Source organism: Doryrhamphus excisus, linkage group LG6, assembly GCF_037039965.1.
Source record: "Doryrhamphus excisus strain RoL-2023G ecotype Guam linkage group LG6, RoL_Dexc_Guam_v1.1, whole genome shotgun sequence".
Lineage (NCBI taxonomy): Eukaryota > Metazoa > Chordata > Actinopteri > Syngnathiformes > Syngnathidae > Doryrhamphus > Doryrhamphus excisus.
Window position 1 is genome coordinate 18,281,864 of NC_136362.1, and position 19,633 is coordinate 18,301,496.

The 19,633-nt window shown below is 41.1% G+C and overlaps 1 protein-coding gene across 1 annotated transcript in view; it reads right to left on the reverse strand.

The window, feature by feature from the left end:
• Positions 1–15,622, reverse strand: part of kcnab1b (potassium voltage-gated channel subfamily A regulatory beta subunit 1b) — a 34,702-nt gene extending 19,080 nt beyond the window's left edge. Inside the window, exons 1-3 of the mRNA XM_058067238.2 lie at positions 15,252–15,622; positions 13,071–13,524; positions 390–433 (exon numbers count right to left, since the gene is read on the reverse strand). Of these exons, the coding sequence (XP_057923221.1) occupies positions 390–433; positions 13,071–13,285 (259 nt within the window). The 5' untranslated portion in view covers positions 13,286–13,524; positions 15,252–15,622. The remainder of the gene's footprint in view (positions 1–389; positions 434–13,070; positions 13,525–15,251) is intronic.
• Between the last annotated feature and the right edge of the window lie 4,011 nt (positions 15,623–19,633).

Consider the following 19,633-nt stretch of genomic DNA (forward strand, 5'->3'; position numbering starts at 1 on the left):
GTATTTTGTGTCATCTCCTGCAGGCGACTTTGTGCACATACGCTGCAGTGCACACACATGAATTTACAATATAGCCGGCAAGCACACCGACACGCAAGCAGTGGACTAAATGTATGAAAGTGGTACCGTTTATTATATGCCGTGCACAGCATATGAGCAATAATTGTGCATTGTGATTAAATATTAACAAGAAAAATATTAACGCTGCAAACAGCTTTTGCATTCTCTCAAACATGAAAAATGCATAAGAAGACAAAATATTATAATGAAAATTTCCTTCTGTGCTTGCACCACATTCCCCCTCCAAAGCCCACAGGTCACTTAAGTTTGCACTTGGATGCTTGTGGAATCATTAGATGTTTTCTCTACTGCTAATTAAATGCACTCACCAAGGCCCAGACAGGAGACACGCAAACCAGATTTCCCAAGATTCCTGTGGAGTAAAACAGAATGTGACTAATGCAGCTTGTGTTAAGGCTCAAGATGTCATCAGTTGTACGTGGTAGAAGCTGACAATGTTCTCCAGTTCAGAGATGCGTTGACACAGCTATAGCTCAAATAATTAACCAACCGGTTTAGAGTAGGCTGTAAAATAAACAATAAATAAACAGATGTGATTATATCCGATTATAGTGAGGGTCATTAACTTTGATTATACAGTAAACAGCATAGACACTGGACACCAAATTGTTGGCTATTTGTGGCCGACTATATTCGAAAAGTATAGAGACATAACACAAAATTAATAGCAAGTTGTTTGGGCAGTACAACATCACATGCACTGTGCAATACGCTTTGCATTGTTTATCATACTGTGCTGTATCAACTGATGTGGAATGTCTTGTGTCGTAATTGGAGTCTTTATTGTCAATTGACCAAGAATGAAACACACACGCCATCGAAATTACTTTTTTTTCCCTTTTTCTCTCCACGGTGAGATTACAAACAAACAGTACCAAAGGGAGTTTGAAATATAAAAAGCTATATTTTAACATGCAAGCATATATAGTATATACAAAAGGTGAATACAACTGTTAACAGTGCAGTGATATTGTCGCAATTGGACGGAATCAGATTGTATCACATAGAAATTGTAGTATCTGATCATATCACAGTGTAACTGGAATGAGTAGTATTGCATTGTAGAAGGAGTGAATCGTCTGACGTTATAGATTGAGTGACTATTGAACTGGGCGACATTGTGATTGAGGTAAATCATATTGCATTGCATTGTAATCATATTGTATTGCATTGTCATTGGAATGAATTGGATTGAATCGAAACAAACTAGGGTCAATCGTATCAAATCATAACAAGAGAAAATAATATTGTATCAAACGACCATAGACTGAATCGTATCAGATTGAAATTGGTGGGAATTGAATTGTATTGCAATTGGAGTGAATCATATTGTGTCACATTACATTGTAATTTAAATTAATCATATCATAACTGAAGTGGATCATACTGTCCTGTATTGTAGCGGGAGTGAATCACATCAGAAGCATGTCAGCAGTCTAAGGAGGAGCCTTTGTAACCTGTAACCTGTTTTGAAATGTGTAGATTGCAGTATATTGTCATATATATTTTTTCATGTTAAAAAGTTAAAAAGTTAAAAAGTTAAAAATCTCGTCTCCTAGGCACAATCTCGTGAACGGTTTATACTGTTTACACCAGGGGTCTCAAACTCAATTTACTTGGCGGCCACTGCAGCTAGGGTCTGGGTGAGACTGGGCCGCATCAGGTTTTCCAAAAAAAAAAAAAACGCATTTATTAAAAACAGAAAAATGAATAAACTTTGCATTTGCTCTGATAAAACATTCCACTGTTCTCAAATATCTTACTTACTAAAACGACAAATAATAAATAAAAAAAACTTAAGAAACCACATATAGTTGGTGGGTAGACAAATTATTTTTTTCAGATTAAAACGAACAAAGCATTATTAGAGCCCTGTAGACATGACAAAACACGACTATAGTCACATTTATACTCTTTTTACTTACAACATATTGCGCAACTGCAGGGTCTTGAGACACATGCTAACTCGCAAACTAGAGAGCTAGCGACCTAAACGGTAGCCTTCAAGTTATTTCCTTTAAACTTAAATAGCCAAAAACTTACCACTTCCACACGGATAGGGAGAATGACTATTAACAGTTATTTAACCTTTAACATGAACATTAATCAAACATAATATTTTTTTCTGGGTACATGATACCATACAGCATCCATATCAAACTTGCGCGGGACGCACTAACATTAAACTTTCATATCAAAGCAGGGGGCCACGTTTTGCCCGCGGGCCGCGTGTTTGAGACCCCTGGTTTACACTCTACAATTTGAATAAGGGAGCACATCAAGTCTTTTCCTATTATTTTCTTCCCAAAATGCAATCCTGCTCTCAAGGAGGCACTGAGGTCTTTTCAAAGCAGCTTCACTGTTGATGCTGATTGCTCTTAATTCCCTCCTCAATGGATTCCTCTCTCCATTAACACTGCAATGGTATATGAATGGGAGAGTTCATCTGCGTCCAGCTGTTCCACGGCGGTGCAAAACTGCACTCTGCTCTCTCGTTAACACCAAGGAAGATGAGCTAAGACCTCCGAGTTGTTGCCTCCCTTGTTGCAGATTGACTTTCCATGTAGTTTACAGTCTGTAAAACTACTGCAGTGCATGTGTTGCAAGACAATTGAGTAGAAAGTGGCAGTTAGCGCTGATTGTTGTCTACAGGCGTCTTCCCATAGAGTGATGGATGCTCACTTTAGCATAAGGAGGCGGCCCAAGGAGGAGATTTCAAATGGAGACATATTTGTTGGTGCAGAATCAACAAGACTGCATCAAAAAGGGATACATTGTCTTGGGGATGTGGGGCATTTGTTTAGAACTAATGCACTGTCCAATTCAGGCCTCCGTTCCTTAGTGGCAATTCAGTCAAAGTAGGAAAACTTATAAAACTTATAAATGATCAAAGAGTCAACAAAGCAGAAATAATAAACACGTCTAAATTAATATGATGCATGGTAACACAGCTCTCTGATTGTTTTTCATTTGAGTGGTGTATTCAATTTTTAAAAATGTCATTTAAAAAATATAAATAATTGAGATAAGGTAAACATTCATTCATTCATTTTCCATCGCTTTTCCTCATGAGGGTCGCGGGGGTGCTGGAGCCTATCCCAGCTGTCTTTGTTCGAGAGGCGGGGTACACCCTGGACTGGTCGCCAGCCAATCACAGGGCACATATAGACAAACAACCATTCACACTCACATTCATACCTATGGACAATTTGGAGTCGCCAATTAACTTAGCATGTTTTTGGAATGTGGGAGGAAACCGGAGTACCCGGAGAAAACCCACACATGCACGGGGAGAACATGCAAACAGAGATGGCCGAGGGTGGATAAGGTAAACATTCACATAAAATAAAAAAAATAAAAAAAATTAAATACAATTTAATTTCCAAAAATACCCTAAGACAACATAGTTTCCACTTTGCAGTCACCAATTTTGGACTACGTTGTTATGTCTGATGCCATGGAGAAGTATGGATGTGAAGCCTAGTCTCCTATGATGTATTATAGAAAGGGAGTTCTGATCCAGCTCTCTCTGTCTGTGTCAATCACTGTAATTCAGAGAGCACTTCTGAGAACAAAAACAATCTAATAAATCTGAATATGAAGTGCTTTTCATGTTTACTACGGTCATATATACTGTATGTATGGTATAAATCGAATCTATCCATCCATTCTTTTTCTATACCACTTATCCTCATTATAGGGTCGCGGGTATGCTAGAGCCTATCCCAGCTGTCTTCAGGCAAGAGGCCAGGTACACCCTGGCCTGGACGCCAGCCAATCACAGGGCACATATAGACAAACAACCATTCACACTCACATTCATATCTTTTGGAAACCGGAGTACCTGGAGAAAACCCATGAGAACCCATGAGAACATGCAAACTCCACACAGAGATGCTCCATTAAATCTATCACAGTATAAAAAGCCAGATCATATGAATACTGCATGGAGTAAAGTGAACTACTACAACTGAAGGACAACTTGACTGTGCGAACTTAAGACAACAACTTCTCAAGCCAGTGAAGGGTGTCTTAGTCCTTCGTGGTTGGATGGCACCCGAAAGAAGCCTTGAAGAAAAATGACAAATGAGTCACTTGAAGACGCCCACTCACACAAACCTGTCACCACTTATGAGCATCTTGCATGCTGCTATACAGTATGGCGCTTCTTCTATTGAGGGATCCTCGGCTAAGATAAAGATAATACATCCACATCTGGCTGTGTTATTGTCCTTAAATCTTCAGAGGAATTGCTTCTTACTGTGCGTGTAGGAAGGGAAGTGGGGGGCATTTCATACATTTATTATCATTTGTTTCCTTACTCAAATCATTATTTGCCATCTAACTCCTTTGTCAAGGTTGTAAGTAAACAGATAAAACTCCGAGCTCCCCTCAGGGATTGTTGTAGACAAATCAAACCCACATAATGCAACCTTGATGGGCAGAAAGGATTAGACAACACCCACATCTTCTGCTCCCACTGCTTCCCTAATGGATGCCACAATGTGCTCATGAAAGCAAGCAACCAAAAGATAAGGGGATCCTAATCACAATATCTTAGAGCCACCGGGAATTATTAAAGTTTGAGATGAATAGACTAACTTTAACAAGGCAAAACAGTGATGGATCAAAAGGAAGTAGGGGCGACACAAGCAGGCAGACAGAGGCTTCCAGAGCTGCGAGTCCAAGCCTCAAGTCTAAGCACATCACACGCTCTCTACGCATAAAGCATTCTATATGACAAAGAATGCCAAATAGGGGATGACAGTCGGCTCCCTACAGCCTCCTGCACAGTGTGTGTGCGTCTGCTTTAGTTTCTATGCAGGTCCTACGTTAATGCAAGTTTTTAAGCAATCAACTATATCTGCATCTGCCAAGGTGTTATATGTACATATATTAGCAGATAGCATTATATATTATTATATTATTAGAGCACTCCATTTTGCCTCATTTGATTTATGACACGGGCTGCACGGCGGGCGAGTGGTTAGCGTGCAGACCTCACAGCTAGGAGACCAGGGTTCAATTCCACCCTCGGCCATCTCTGTGTGGAGTTTGCATGTGCATGCGTGGGTTTTCTCCGGTTTCCTCCCACATTCCAAAAACATGCTAGGTTAATTGGCGACTCCAAATTGTCCATAGGTATGAATGTGAGTGTGAATGGTTGTTTGTCTATATGTGCCCTGTGATTGGCTGGCGACCAGCCCAGGGTGTACCCCGCCTCTCACCCGAAGACAGCTGGGATAGGCTCCAGCATCCCCCGCAACCCTCGTGAGGAAAAGCGGTAGAAAATGAATGAATGAATGATTTATGACACATACATTCCACACCATCGACATCATTTCTTGCGATCAATTATTATGTCCATCCCTAATTTATATGGACTATATGTGATACTTGTTTTTATTTTATGGTCGTTAAGAAATAATTTTGTCAAATTGTGTGTAATTTTATGAAAATTTGCTGGGAGACCGGGGTTCGATTCCCCGCTCGAGTTTGCATGTTCTCCTCGTGCATGCGTGGGTTTTCTCCGGGTACTCCGGTTTCCTCCCACATTCCAAAAACATGCTAGGTTAATTGGCCACTACAAATTGTCCATAGGTATGAATGTGAGTGTGAATGGTTGTTTGTCTATATGTGCCCTGTGATTGGCTGGCGACCAGTCCAGGGTGTACCCCGCCTCTCGCCCGAAGACAGCTGGGATAGGCTCCAGCATGCCCGCCACCCTCGTGAGGATAAGTGGCATAGAAAATGGATGAATGGATGCTATGATGAGTATACATATAACCTTAGAAGCAGAATGAGGTGATTGGTGGTAGGTCTCCCTCAAAATGACCCTTGAACCCTGAAATGACGAAATAATCTGATTTCCTCATCTCCAACCTCCAAACTCCAAACTTCTTATCAGTCTTTTTCAATTAAATACTGATAATGACATGCAAGTGTGTATGAGATATGAACTTTGCTGACTTTTTTCTGTGAATGTAATAGTTTACAGGTTGCAAATGCTTAAACCATAGTAGAGTTCTATTGTTTGTATTTATTTACACTATGCTTGAGTACTATATACATGTATATAGATGTATGAGGGAAAAGCTACAAATCCCTCCACACAGAGTAGCTGTATTTCAGGCAGAGACGGAGCTGTTGGCCTGTGGGTTGATACTCTATTGAAGAACATGTGGGCAGATCTGAAGTGCATGATTTAGTATGTTGTAAAATTCAGTGAAAGCTCCCACAAAAAAACAAAACAAAACTAGAGCACTCTACAGTAGCCTCAGAAAGTGTGTCAGAATATCTCCTAAAGTGTAGTTGCAACTTAAATTAAAAAAAGGATTTGGGTACCAATGTAACAAAATGTGTTTGTATTTGACCTCATTAATTCATGCCCCATCTTTAAACCTCACGGCGTTAATGTCATTTGATGTCTTTAGTGAGATGAAGTTAAAATTTGAAGAGTTGGGAATAAAAAGCACATTTTGTCTAATGATCAAATATTTGCATGCCTGTTTTCATTCCCACTAACAAGTCATTATATTCATTTAGTATCGGCAGCTGTGCTGTTGGATATTCTTAATGCTTTCCAATTATCTTAGTAATTGCAGGCTGTTTCCTAAAATGGATGTTGTATTTATTTTAAACCTGTTATGCTTGCATGAAATAATCTCGATTTTAATTAGAATGCAAAGTCGGTTAAAACTTTTTGCCAATTTGACTGTTTTTGTGCTGAGGGAGCTTGTTTGCTCCAGGCTCAAGTTCTTGGTGTGCCAACACTAGTTAGGTCTTCTAATTAGGTTTTCCTTACAAACGCATTAATATGGCATAGCAATGGAGGGAAAAATAGTAGGGAAGCTCAATACCAGAAAAACTACATACATCACCATGGAACCACAACATTTTAACGGCAAAACTGGGAGGTCAAAGAAAAGTATGATGATAACCATAGAACCGGACATGCTCAGTACAATTTGGTAGACTCGCCTCCCTGGCACACGCAGTAACTAATCATTTTTTCTTTCATTTTCTACGGCTTATCCACACTAGGGTTGCGGGTGTGCTGGAGCCTATTCAGGCTGTCTTTGGGCGAGAGGCTGGGTACACCCTGGACTGGTCGCCAGCCAATCACAGGGCACATATAGACAAACAACCATTCACACTCACATTCATACCTATGGACAATTTAGAGTCACCAATTAACCTAGCATGTTTTTGGAATGTGGGAGGAAACCGGAGTACCCAGGGAAAACCCACGGGGAGACCATGCAAACTCCACACAGAGATGGTTGGGATTGAACTCGGGTCTACTAGCTGTGAGGTCTGCGCACTAACCAGTCGACTGCCGTACAGCAAACTAATGCTACCAAAGACATATTTATACGTTTTTTTCAACCCGACCGCTTGCTCCCAAAGACGGATTTATATGTCTTTAGTTTTTTTGCATGGGAGGCACAAAGAGGTGATAATGCAACTCTACAATAAAAGAGAGCATGTTTGATGCAGTTTTAAGCCCCAAAAAACCAACCACAAGGTGGCAGAAGGGCATTTTATAACAACTCAGCCCACATCCACGTTGCATAGCAAGCAGGAAGTGAAAAGGCATCTCGCTGTGTTGCGCAAAAGAGGTTGCGCATGTAAGACACACATATGCGGGTTGTTCTCCACAAAGAGCCATGGAGAACTGATACTTTGCCGAAACTTACATATGTTCTATTGATGATTACTAAAGAACGGAAAAAGGTAGAAACATGTCTTTTCTGATGAACGATGAGAGTCTATTCTTTCTTTTGGCATATACCAGGGGTCTCAAACACCCGGCCCGTGGGCCAAATGTGGCCCGCAGGATGCTAGTTTAGGCCCCCGCCTTGATATGAAAGTTTAATGTTAGTGCGGCCCGCGCAAGTTTGATATGGATGCTGTATGGTATCATGTACCCAGAAAAAATTATTACGTTTGATTAATGTTCATGTTAAAGGTTAAATAACTGTTAATAGTTATCCTCCTTATCCGTGTGGAAGTGGTAAGTTTTTGGCTTGTTAAGTTTAAAGGAAATAACTTGGAGGCTACCGTTTAGGTCGCTAGCTCTCTAGTTTGCGAGTTAGCATGAGTCTCAAGACCCTGCATTTGCGCAATATGTTGTAAATAAAAAGAGTATAAATGTGACTATAGTCGTGTTTTGTCATGTCTACAGGGCTCTAATAATGCTTTGTTCATTTTAATCTGAAAAAAATAATTTGTCTACCCACCAACTATATGTGGTTTCTTAATTTTTAATTGTTTGCCATTTTCTTATTATTATATTTATTTATTACTGATTGATTTTCTTTATTCTTAATTTGTTTATTTATTTTTCATCTTATTTTGTGAAGAAAAATAAAAAGTAAAATATTTAAGAACATATTTGAGAGTTTTATCAGAGCTTTTCTTGTAGAAAATCGAAACCAAAGCAAAGTTTATTCATTTTTCTGTGTTTAATAAATGCGTTTTTTGTTTTTTGTTTTTTTTGGAAAACCTGATGCGGCCCAGTCTCGCCCAGACCCTAGCTCCAGTGGCCCCAAGTAAATTGAGTTTGAGACCCCTGGTATATACCATGTCTATATAGGCCAAGAACACAATAATCTGTGTGCCTTGAAAAATCAGTCAAAATCATAAAAAAATATCTGTGATTGAATGGGTTAATGGTAACTACACAATGTATTAATCTTAAATGTTGACATACAACTTAAGAACTTTTTTTTACCTTCTCATGACAATGTTAACAATGTTAAAATGTACAATACATTAAGTCAATTCAGCAAGCATCCCTTTTTTTCTTAAACTCAACAACAGTTAAATTTAGTTTAGACATGAATATTAAAAATACAAACAAATCTTGGAGTTTAACAGGCAGTCTGTAAATGGATTGTGTTCAGCCTCAGTGGTTCCATTGTGCTTTGCATGTTTGCATCATCACTTGTCGCTAGACAGAAATTTTGGTGTCCCAGAGACGAATGAAAACAAAAAAGGGCCGACACAAACTAAGAAATAACTCCAAAATAAGGCATCACTGAATCACTGCTCTGTATTAAAAATACAATACATATAAAGAAGAAAGTGCACCATGGTATCATCTTCTGTGTAGAGCTAGTTAAAAACATTTTACACAAACAAATTTTACATAGATAGAAAAGTAATACTTAGAGCAGGTTAATTTATATTCATTAGTGTAGAGCACAATCTTTGCCAAACATCCATGAGGAGCCCTCCTTCTGCTTACTGACCCTTAAGGACCTCAAAGCCACACAAGCAGGAAGCCGGACTAAAATTGCAGCATTCATCACTACGTCACTTGTTTGGGCTGACAGTATTATGTTTGAAAAGGTCTTCCGAAGGTTTGCGAGTGAGGGACCCCGCAGTCGGAGAGGTACTATTTTTGGATTGTCATGACAACAAAAAACGCTGCAGGTGGTGGTATTATTAGTTTATGCTCCGCTTCTTTTCGCTTATGACTTGCTACGCCTTCGGATGCTCCCACCGCGTCTCGCACATTCAGTGCAAATACATTTGCTCGTGTATGGAAGTGCTGCACGTCAGTATGTACGCCTACAGAGGACTAACAAGCTCATCTTGGAGAAATTGCCCTGGGATGTTTATGTTTGTTTTCCAATGTAGAGGATGGGATTTTCTAACAAATGTGGTTCACATGCTAAAAAAAATAACCTTTGCCATTAATGGAAAAAATTGTTCCACTTTCCAGTTTTTGTGTCTTTATTTTTACTACAGATTATTGTGCCTGTCGTGAGATCATTCAAACCTGCAATAAATGCCAATTGTTCCAGCGATCAAGTCTGATCTGTGTCTGACTGAACATTACAGTAACATTACTGACACCTAGTGACCAGTGTACAGTACTACATATCAGGGGCGTCACAAGATATTGAAAGTTAAAAACGTCAATAATAAATTAAGTGATCCCACAATAATTGAAAATGAACTTGACATAATGCCTCACTATGATGCCATGTGCATATGTGTCTGTTTTCCTCGTCTCTCACCTCCAAACAGGCAGGAAGAGAGTTCATGCTGTGCTTTGGTTTCAGCACCTTGGCACGTTTGTTCCATAGAACAACAGAATAAACTGAGTCAGTACTTGTGTCAGTCATAAGTCTCTTTGTCTCGGTGGCTTGAGTGCAGAAGAATGTAGCCTCATGAGCAGTGGTCTCAAACATGTGGCCCGCGGGCCAAATGTGGCCCGCAGGACACTAGTTTGAGGACCCCGCCTTGATATGAAAGTTTAATGTTAGTGCGGCCCGCGCCAGTTTGATATGGATGCTGTATGGTATCATGTACCCAGAAAAAATTATTATGTTTGATTAATGTTCATGTTAAAGGTTAAATAACTGTTAATAGTTATCCTCCCTATCCGTGTGGAAAGTGGTAAGTTTTTGGCTATTTAAGTTTAAAGGAAATAACTTGAAGGCTACCGTTTAGGTCGCTAGCTCTCTAGTTTGCGAGTTAGCATGTGTCTCAAGACAATGCAGTTGCGCAATATGTTGTAAATAAAAAGAGTATAAATGTGACTATAGTCGTGTTTTGTCATGTCTACAGGGCTCTAATAATGCTTTGTTCATTTTAATCTGAAAAAAATAATTTGTCTACCCACCAACTATATGTGGTTTCTTAAGTTTTTATTATTTGCCGTTTTGTTATTATTATTATATTTATTTATTACTGATTGATTGATTTTCTTTATTCTTGATTTGTTTATTTATTTTTCATCTTATTTTGTGCAGAAAAATAAAAATTAAGATATTTGAGAACAATGGAATGTTTTATCAGAGCTTTTATTGTAGAAAATCGGAACCAAAGCACTGAAAAAGTTTGTATATTTTTCTGTTTTTAATAAATGCGTTTTTTTTGGGGGGGGGCCTCACCCAGACCCCTGCTCATGAGGAACAATATGAAATGTATGAATGCTAGCGCCCCCCTTTGCAGTATCTAACTATAACAGAAATCACTGTTAAACTCGTAATAACAAAGGGAGAGAGTTATTGTGAAAAAAAATGTTCATGAATCACATATACCAAATGATGTAGTGACCAATCAGGGAGTTGTCTTACTGTGCAGTAGTACCAGGAATAGTTTTAAATGTTAAACCATTCAATACAACTCATCATTGTGCATATTAGTGCTGGGAACAGATTGTAGTCTGTCATTTCCATGTTGTTATGGAAACGACATGAGATTGTGTGACAAGCAGAAGCTTATCACACGTTCATCTGCTCTGCTTTCTTTTATGTCAGCTGACCAAAACGTTACACTTTTTGGTGTTTGTTTTTTTTTTCTCACTTGTCACTTGATTTTGTCGAACATTGTGTCTCACGCCAATCTCTTTTCCTCTATTCGCTAATCCTGTTGAATTCCAAGGCCGTAAAAGAGCGTTCACAGTTGGAAGCCAGGCTGTGTTCCGAGTTGAGGGCCCACTCATTGAGTTAAGAGAGTGTTGTTTACTTGGCCCGTCTTTTTTACAACTCCCACTCGGGCACAAATGGAGAGCGCTACTGCACGGCTCTACTACACTTTATTCTGTTACGTAAATCAGCTGCTCAATTGACAGTTTTTCCAAGAAGTACTAAGGCAGTTACTTTACACCTTCAAAACGTACTTTCTGTGTTGTTAAATATGAAGTCCCAACACTTTAACAATTACACTATGTAAGTAGCATTAAACATTCTGTCCTACAAGTGTAAAAAGAAGTTAACTATTGTACTATGCCAGGACGCATGTCAACAAATGTAAGTTTCCCTTTAAAATAGAGCAAGTGGCAGGCAGACAGGAGTTGAGTTTTAGCTTGGAGTAGGTTCCTGCAGCAACAGTAGCCTGTGTTTTTATGAGTGGTTTTCATTAACACTATTGTGTCTGTTGGGAGATCATTTAAACCTGCTCTTCCGCAAGTCAGGTCTGCTGCTTGTGTGTCTCATTGAACATTCCAGTAACTTACTGGTCAGTGTAGAATACTACACATCATTGAATGTGACTCCATAATGATTTATATTTGTATTTTATTTAATTTAACAATTTTTATGCCTGAAATTACTTCTAAAATTACTTATAAATTATAAAATGTTAAAATGTTAGTAATAGGCCATATCCAACCACAAAATACCCTAACTTATTAATTAATATCCATCCATCCATTTTCTATACCACTTATCCTCACGAGGGTCGCGGGGGTGCTGGAGCCTATCCCAGCTGTCTTCAGGCGAGAGGCGGGTCGTCAGCCAATCACAGGGCACACATAGACAAACAACCATTCACACTCACATTCATACCTATGGATAATTTGGAGTCGCCAATTAACCTAGCATGTTTTTGGAATGTGGGAGGAAATCGGAGTACCCGGAGAAAACCCACGCATGCACGGGGAGAACATACTCCACAGAGATGCCCAAGCGGAGAATCGAACCCTTGTCTTTCCCATCTCCTGACTGGGAGGCCCTGTTAATGAACATATTTATAACCGTGATAGTGAATCTGAGAAATTCAAATCACAAAGTGGCGAGGGACAAATATTATTTTTAAAAGTTATCAAAAGTAAAAAAAAGATTTCACTAACTACTATATAAATTGTTGTTTTTTCAGTTAGTTGGATTGAATGCTGTTTGTTTAGTTTGTTGTTTGGTTTCTCGCGCATCCATGTTGTGGTTTTTAGAATGGACCTGGATGTAAAGGTCATTTTCCTCATATACCATATGATCATAGTTCAATGAGCCCATATCATTTGTTAAATAATCCGTCAAAGCTGCCAAAAGATCCTCTTCTAAAAATAATTGTTCTTGTCTCTCAGACGTGGACACTCACCCACATCATCCCACTCAACGCCTGTTACTGCTCATCTCCATTTTCACAATCAAGGCTCTAAATTCATTTTCACCTAACAGGGATGTTATGCAAGAAGCAACCAGAAAGACTATTTGTCTAAAAAAAAAAATATATATATATATATAACATACCTATACTTCATGCCCGTGAGCTTGGCTGTGGACTCTTTGAGGTTGTGGTGGTAGCGATGAGTGAAGGAACCCAGACTTCGAGCTATCAGGGCCACGGTGCGAAAGCGAGCTCGGGCCTGGCTGGTGGTGTTTGGGCTGGTGGTGTTCTGTTTGCTGTGCTCGCCGTTACGTGGGGCCTTCAGCCCATGATCTGTGCACGCGAAGGACACCTGCATGGCTGTGGGCAGAAACAAACGCCGCTACCACGAGAGCTGCTCCAAGGCGGAGAAACCTGATCGTTTTTATGATGACTGGAAGTCGAAAGTCGGGGCCTCTTCTGCTCAGAGCTGCGGAATCTCATATGGAAGTCATAGGCAGGTATGATGAAGCATGAGTGTCTTTTGGAGGAAAAACTGAGCTTGATGTAACAGCCATGCAGTCCTGATCACTGCGTTCAGCGAAGGTCTGAATCCAGCTGAAAACGTGAGAAAGAATGAAGAATACAAGTGATGAACCATTTCTGGCAATAATGTCTGCATTTCCTTTTCCCAGTTAAAACAATGTCTCCTTCTATTGACTATTTTAATCAGGCTGCTAGCACCTCACATGCAAAGAGTAGAATGACACAGCAGAGATTTAAATGACTTCAAACATCATCACAATGGATATGAGATTAAACAATAAAAAAGCGTACACTTCCAGCTTTAATTGAGGAAGTTTCACTAAAATAACCATTCAGGAATTCAATTCATTTATGCAGGAAGTAGTGAATTACTATCTACTAGCACATGTTTTGATACAAGTCATAGGCCAGGGGTCGGCAACCTTTACTATGAGACGAGCCATTTTCCCCCCTCAAAGAAAAATAGCCTGGAGCTGCAACAAATACATTGAATACAAAGTGTTATAAACTCTAACAAGAGAGTAGAACAAATAGAAGTGCAGCGAGTGAATGTGCATGTGTAAGGGATGCTAACTAGTAGGGTTATCATGGTATCATCTTGGTTAAACCTCACTACCTGATGCCTGAAGAAATGTATAGCACAGTGAATTGACAGCTGGCGACCAACTGCAGCGACGAGCTCACATGCTGAGCCAATTAAGTCTCCCACGGTTTTGACCGGTTTTGGAGGGAGTTTTGGGGTATCAAAGTCAGTTAGATAAGACGACGAGTTGATGGAGTCTTGCAAGTATTGGTGATAAACTTACATATTATGTAATTAGTATTACATTTTCCCCTCCATGTTTACCTGTGTTAGAGAGAACTGAATAGCATCCTGTCTGCTCACCCTCATGCTCATCCAATCACCAATCAGAACTCAGCCAGGATGCATTCATGGTCTCACACAAAGTTGGATTTTTTAAACTCATTAAAAAGACGTGCATTTTCCACACTCCGGTGTTCAAAAAAATATATTGCAAAGAGGCTGAAGAGCCACACACAGCTCTGGAGCCGGGGGTTGCTGACCCCTGGTTCTACACACCATCTATATAGCCCAAGGACACAATATTCTATATAAAAATGGCTGGGATTGAACAAGTTCATATCCGGAGACCCCAACTTGCGATATACTGTACTGCTTTTAGTTTTGTCCTGAGCAAGTTGAGATCAGACATTTGACTTGACCGTTGTAGAATAGTCCAATTTTTGCTCATCAATACCACTCAGATGAAGGCTTGGACAATTCCATTCATTTATGGTAAGTAACAAGTATCATAATAAGTAATCAAAATAATAATATTATATGCACAGTATGTGTTGATGCTGTGGCAATACATGACAAATTTAATTTTTTTAAGTTCTCTTGGACTGAAAACTATTTTGTCCCTTACTGTAATGGCTTCCTCCACGGACCATGCCCTACCAGTCCAAAGACCTTTGTGTAAACCACTTAAGATGGTTTTATGTAATATTGCAAAGGGTAATTTTAGACATACCTGGAGTAATAATTCCGTACATAGTATGGTGCATCTTGAGGTATGCAATGGTCTGTCTTTACTTTTACAGTTTAGTAACATGCAGGTAACTTTTTGGTTCTGGAAAAGTGAGTAACAATCAGTACTATGTGGTACACACATGGACTTGACTTGTATTGTACGTCTTCCCTTACTACAACTGAGTAGAGTAACCAAACTGACATGGTACAGAATTAAGCAGTTGCTGCAAAAGTCAAAAATCTTTCAAAGTCAAAGTGTTCTTACATGTAATGAGTCGTCATCGATGTCTGCAAATTGTGCCGCGCTGAGAGATTCCTGACTGCTGTGTGTGCCTCTTGAGATGTGGGTCTTCGCAGAGGTCCCCAGCAGAGGTCTCCAAGGAACCCAACAACCGGTTTCTGCCTGTCCCCGAAGTCCTGCAACAGCAGGCGTTTACTGTCCCTGGTGTGGATGCGAGAAGGCTCCACTTGACAATGAAGGCACCCTAAAACAGTCTGAGGCAAGCAGAGAGGAAGAGCAACTCCGATGCATGGTCACTTGAGAGGAGAAGAGGACAGATGCAGAGAGGCGGCAAAGAGCAGCGTGTGGTGAGTGGAAAAGGAGCGAGGGGGAGAGATAGTGTGTTTGTAATGTGTGTATGCCGCTGGTTTTGACTGAAAGAACTGCATAGAGAGAGAGGGCGAGAGAGAGAGAGAGCGAGAGAGAGAGACAGAAAGAGAGAGAGGAGGAACTGGTGCATTCTGAATGGGAATAAAGAGAGTTGGTGGACATTTATTTATGGAAAAACACCTCTGGCGTAATGGTAAGGCACCATACGGAAAAAGCTTCACGTGAACCTATAGGAATGCTTCACTTCACTGATGTCCTCTCAGGCTAAACAAAACAATAACTGCCATTACAGTGCATGACCTCTTCACACAAACCTTTCCTATTTGTCACCCCATGACCCTACACCCCCCTCCCCTCCTTGCATTGAACGTCTTCTCTTGCCAGGCAAGTCTGCTTATTTTTGGCTTCAAAGTCCAAGCAAAGAAGTCTGGCAGATGGCAAGCAGCGACGGAGTCAAGTCAACATGCAGTGAAATAAACCATGATCTAAGCAGTTGAGGAAGGCGTCTTTGACTTTCCTCCCCCCACTGAGCGGTAATGTGACAATGCAGCATTTCATGCTTCATTCAGCATCCAAGCACCTCCAGGCCATTGCGGGTTTTATTTATATCCTTGCAATTGTGTTTGATGAAGGAAAATACTTGAGTAAAAAAATAAATAAATAAAATAAGTGAGTTAAAATCAGCACTGCTTCATAGGATCTGCAGAAAAGGATAGATGGAGAGTGACGGAGATGTTCATCATATATGTTGGCAGTAAGTGTATAAGCATCTCATGTACAGTAGGAGGTTTCCTTTATCAACTGACCACTTTGGCTGCATATCAGGTGACAATCACAATAACAACTGCCAAAGTGATTGAGCTGTACTCTGCTCAATAAGAGATTAAGATTAAGATATGCCTTTATTCGTCCCTCAGTGGGGAAATTTGTATTGCACAGCAGCAAGAGTACAGAGTCAGTTAAGCAGTACAAAATACACAATATAGAAAAATCCATCCATCCATCCATTTTCCTCCGCTTATCCGGGTCCGGGTCGCGGGGGCAGCAGTCTTAGAAGGGAAGCCCAGACTTCCCGGTCCCCGGCCACCTCCTCCAGCTCCACCGGGAGGACACCAAGGCGTTCCCAGGCCAGCTGTGAGACATAGTCCCTCCAGCGTGTCCTAGGTCTGCCCCGGGGCCTTTTCCCGGCTGGGCATGCCCGGAACACCTCACCAGGGAGGCGTCCGGGAGGCATCCGGACTAGATGCCCGAGCCACCTCAACTGACTCCTCTCGATGTGAAGGAGAAGCGGCTCTACTCTGAGCCCCTCCCGGATGGCTGAGCTCCTCACCCTATCTCTTAGGGTGAGTCCAGCTACCCTACGGAGGAAACTCATTTCAGCCGCCTGTATCCGCGATCTCATTCTTTCGGTCATGACCCAAAGCTCATGACCATAGGTGAGGGTGGGAACATAGATCGACCGGTAAATTGAGAGCTTTGCCCTCCGACTCAGCTCTCTTTTCACCACGACGGTCCGGTACAGCGACCGCATTACTGCCGAGGCTGCACCGATCCGTCTGTCGACCTCACGCTCCCACTTTCCCTCACTCGTGAACAAGACCCCGAGATACTTAAACTCCTCCACCTGGGGCAGGACCTCATTCCCAACCCGGAGGGAGCACTCCACCCTATTCCGACTGAGAACCATGGCCTCTGATTTGGAGGTACTGAGTCTCATCCCAGAAGCTTCACACTCAGATGCAAACCGTCCCAGTAAACGCTGAAGGTCGCAGCCCGAAGAAGCCATATCATCTGCAAATCGCAGGGATGAGATTCTAAGGCCCCCGAACTGGACTCCCTCAACACCTTGGCTGCGCCTAGAAATTCTGTCCATGAAAATTGTGAACAGAATCGGTGACACAGAGCAGCCTTGGCGGAGGCCAACGTTTACCGGAAACAGGCTCGACTTACTACTGGCAATGCGAACCAGACTCTTGCCCCGTTTGTACAAGGACCGGATAGCGGTCCTTTGGGGGGTGCTCCGGGAGTACGGGATTGGTGGCGCGCTACTACAATATAGAAAAATAAACAATATAAACAACCCAAGTACAGTAAAGTCTCGTTATATCGATATCGGTTATAACGAATTACTACTTATTACGATACTATTTTCATTTCCCGGCAAATTTCTAGTCTTTTATGATATAATTAGTTTCGTTAGTACGATACCCGGTTATTATGATAATCCGGTTACTACGATGCCCTTTTCATCTCCCGCCAGCCAATTTGGTCTGCTTATATCGATACAAAAGCAGCTTAAAGCAATCTTTGCTTAAGGATTTCAATACCAAAAAAGAACACGGCAAACGGCTGCTTCCAGTCAACATTATTTTTCACACTTCCACCACACCCCACATAGCTGGCCAAACACATGCCTGTATAGAATCTATACACACGAGAGAAACCACGAACGCAGTTGGTTCTTCTGTTGCAGGCATGTGTTTGGCCAGCTATGTGGGGCGGGTTGAGCATGACCTGTGAACCAGGAAGTGCGGGAATCGGTGTGTGTGCTGTGCTCTGATGGTGGAAGTGTGAAAAATAAAGTTGACTGGAAGCAGCCGTTCGCCGTGTTCTTTTTTGGTATTGAAATCCTTAAGCAAAGATTGATTTAAGCTGCTCGACATTGTTCTATAGTATAGAACAAAAAACTTCTATTATGTAATAAGTACACAAAACACATACTCTTTTCGAATCAAACAACCCTGTGGAAAGGTAATTGTGTCTCTAAAATCCTGCTTTGTCTTGTCATCCTGTAACAAGCCTTCATTGTTAATGTCACTAACGCCCACAAGGCTAAAAAAACTCCCGTCAATGTCGATCCCATTTCAAAGTGTGTCAGTCACAATCATCAAGTAGAACGTTCTCATCTAAAATCCCCCCCGGAGACAAAGACACCGTCATCCTGAGGGGCTCTCTCTGCTTTAATTGCTCTATTGAGAGTATCTGATAGACATATGTCAATTCTGTTGCAAAGACATGAACGTCACAGTTACAGTGAGCTTGTGCATACAGTCAGTATTCCAGAGAGAAGACACGGTGCACTCTCGGGACAGATTAAGACCCGGGGTGACCTGACCTTCTATCTCACACTGTGTGGAACATCTGTCAGTGAAGCTTAGCTAAAGCTGCCAATGTTTCAAAATAACACTCCTCTCAAAGAAATAACAACTTTAAACACTTACTGTATGTACAATTATGCTGCTGGTAAACCTCAGATATGTTCCACAATAATGGAACTAACTAACCACCGTAAAAGTGGGACAAATTTCTGCCAAGTAGTATTCCTTTTTTACTATGGGTGTCATGAGATTCACAAGATGAGACAATGCACAAGATTGGGCCTGCTAGACAAGACAAGAATGAATTTTAAGAACATCCATCCATCAATCCATTGTCTGTACCACTTATCCTCACGAGGGTCGCGGGTATGCTGGAGCCTATCCCAGCTGTCTTCAGGCAATAGGTGTGGTACACCCTGGACTGGTTGCAATAATTTTAAGAACAGCACAATGAAAAAATATGACTAGACAAACAATCCATCTGTACCGCTTATCCTCATTAGGGTTGGGGGCATGCTGGAGTCTATCCCAGTAAATGCTTATTGTCCCACAACTTGACGGGCTAAGATATTATTGACTACGTTTTTTATATTAAATAAACCACTGTTTATTCATGATAATATAAAATAATAATACATTTTTTTTAGTTATATTATTGCATCGCGCAGACTTCACAGCTAGGAGACCAGGGTTCAATTCCACCCTCGGCCATCTCTGTGTGGAGTTTGCATGTTCTCCTCGTGCATGCGTGGGTTTTCTCCAGGTACTCCGGTTTCCTCCCACATTCCAAAAACATGCTAGGTTAATTGGCGACTCCAAATTGTCCATAGGTATGAATGTGAGTGTGAATGGTTGTTTGTCTATATGCGCCTTGTGATTGGCTGGCGACCAGTCCAGGGTGTACCCTGCCTCTCGCCCGAAGACAGCTGGGATAGGCTC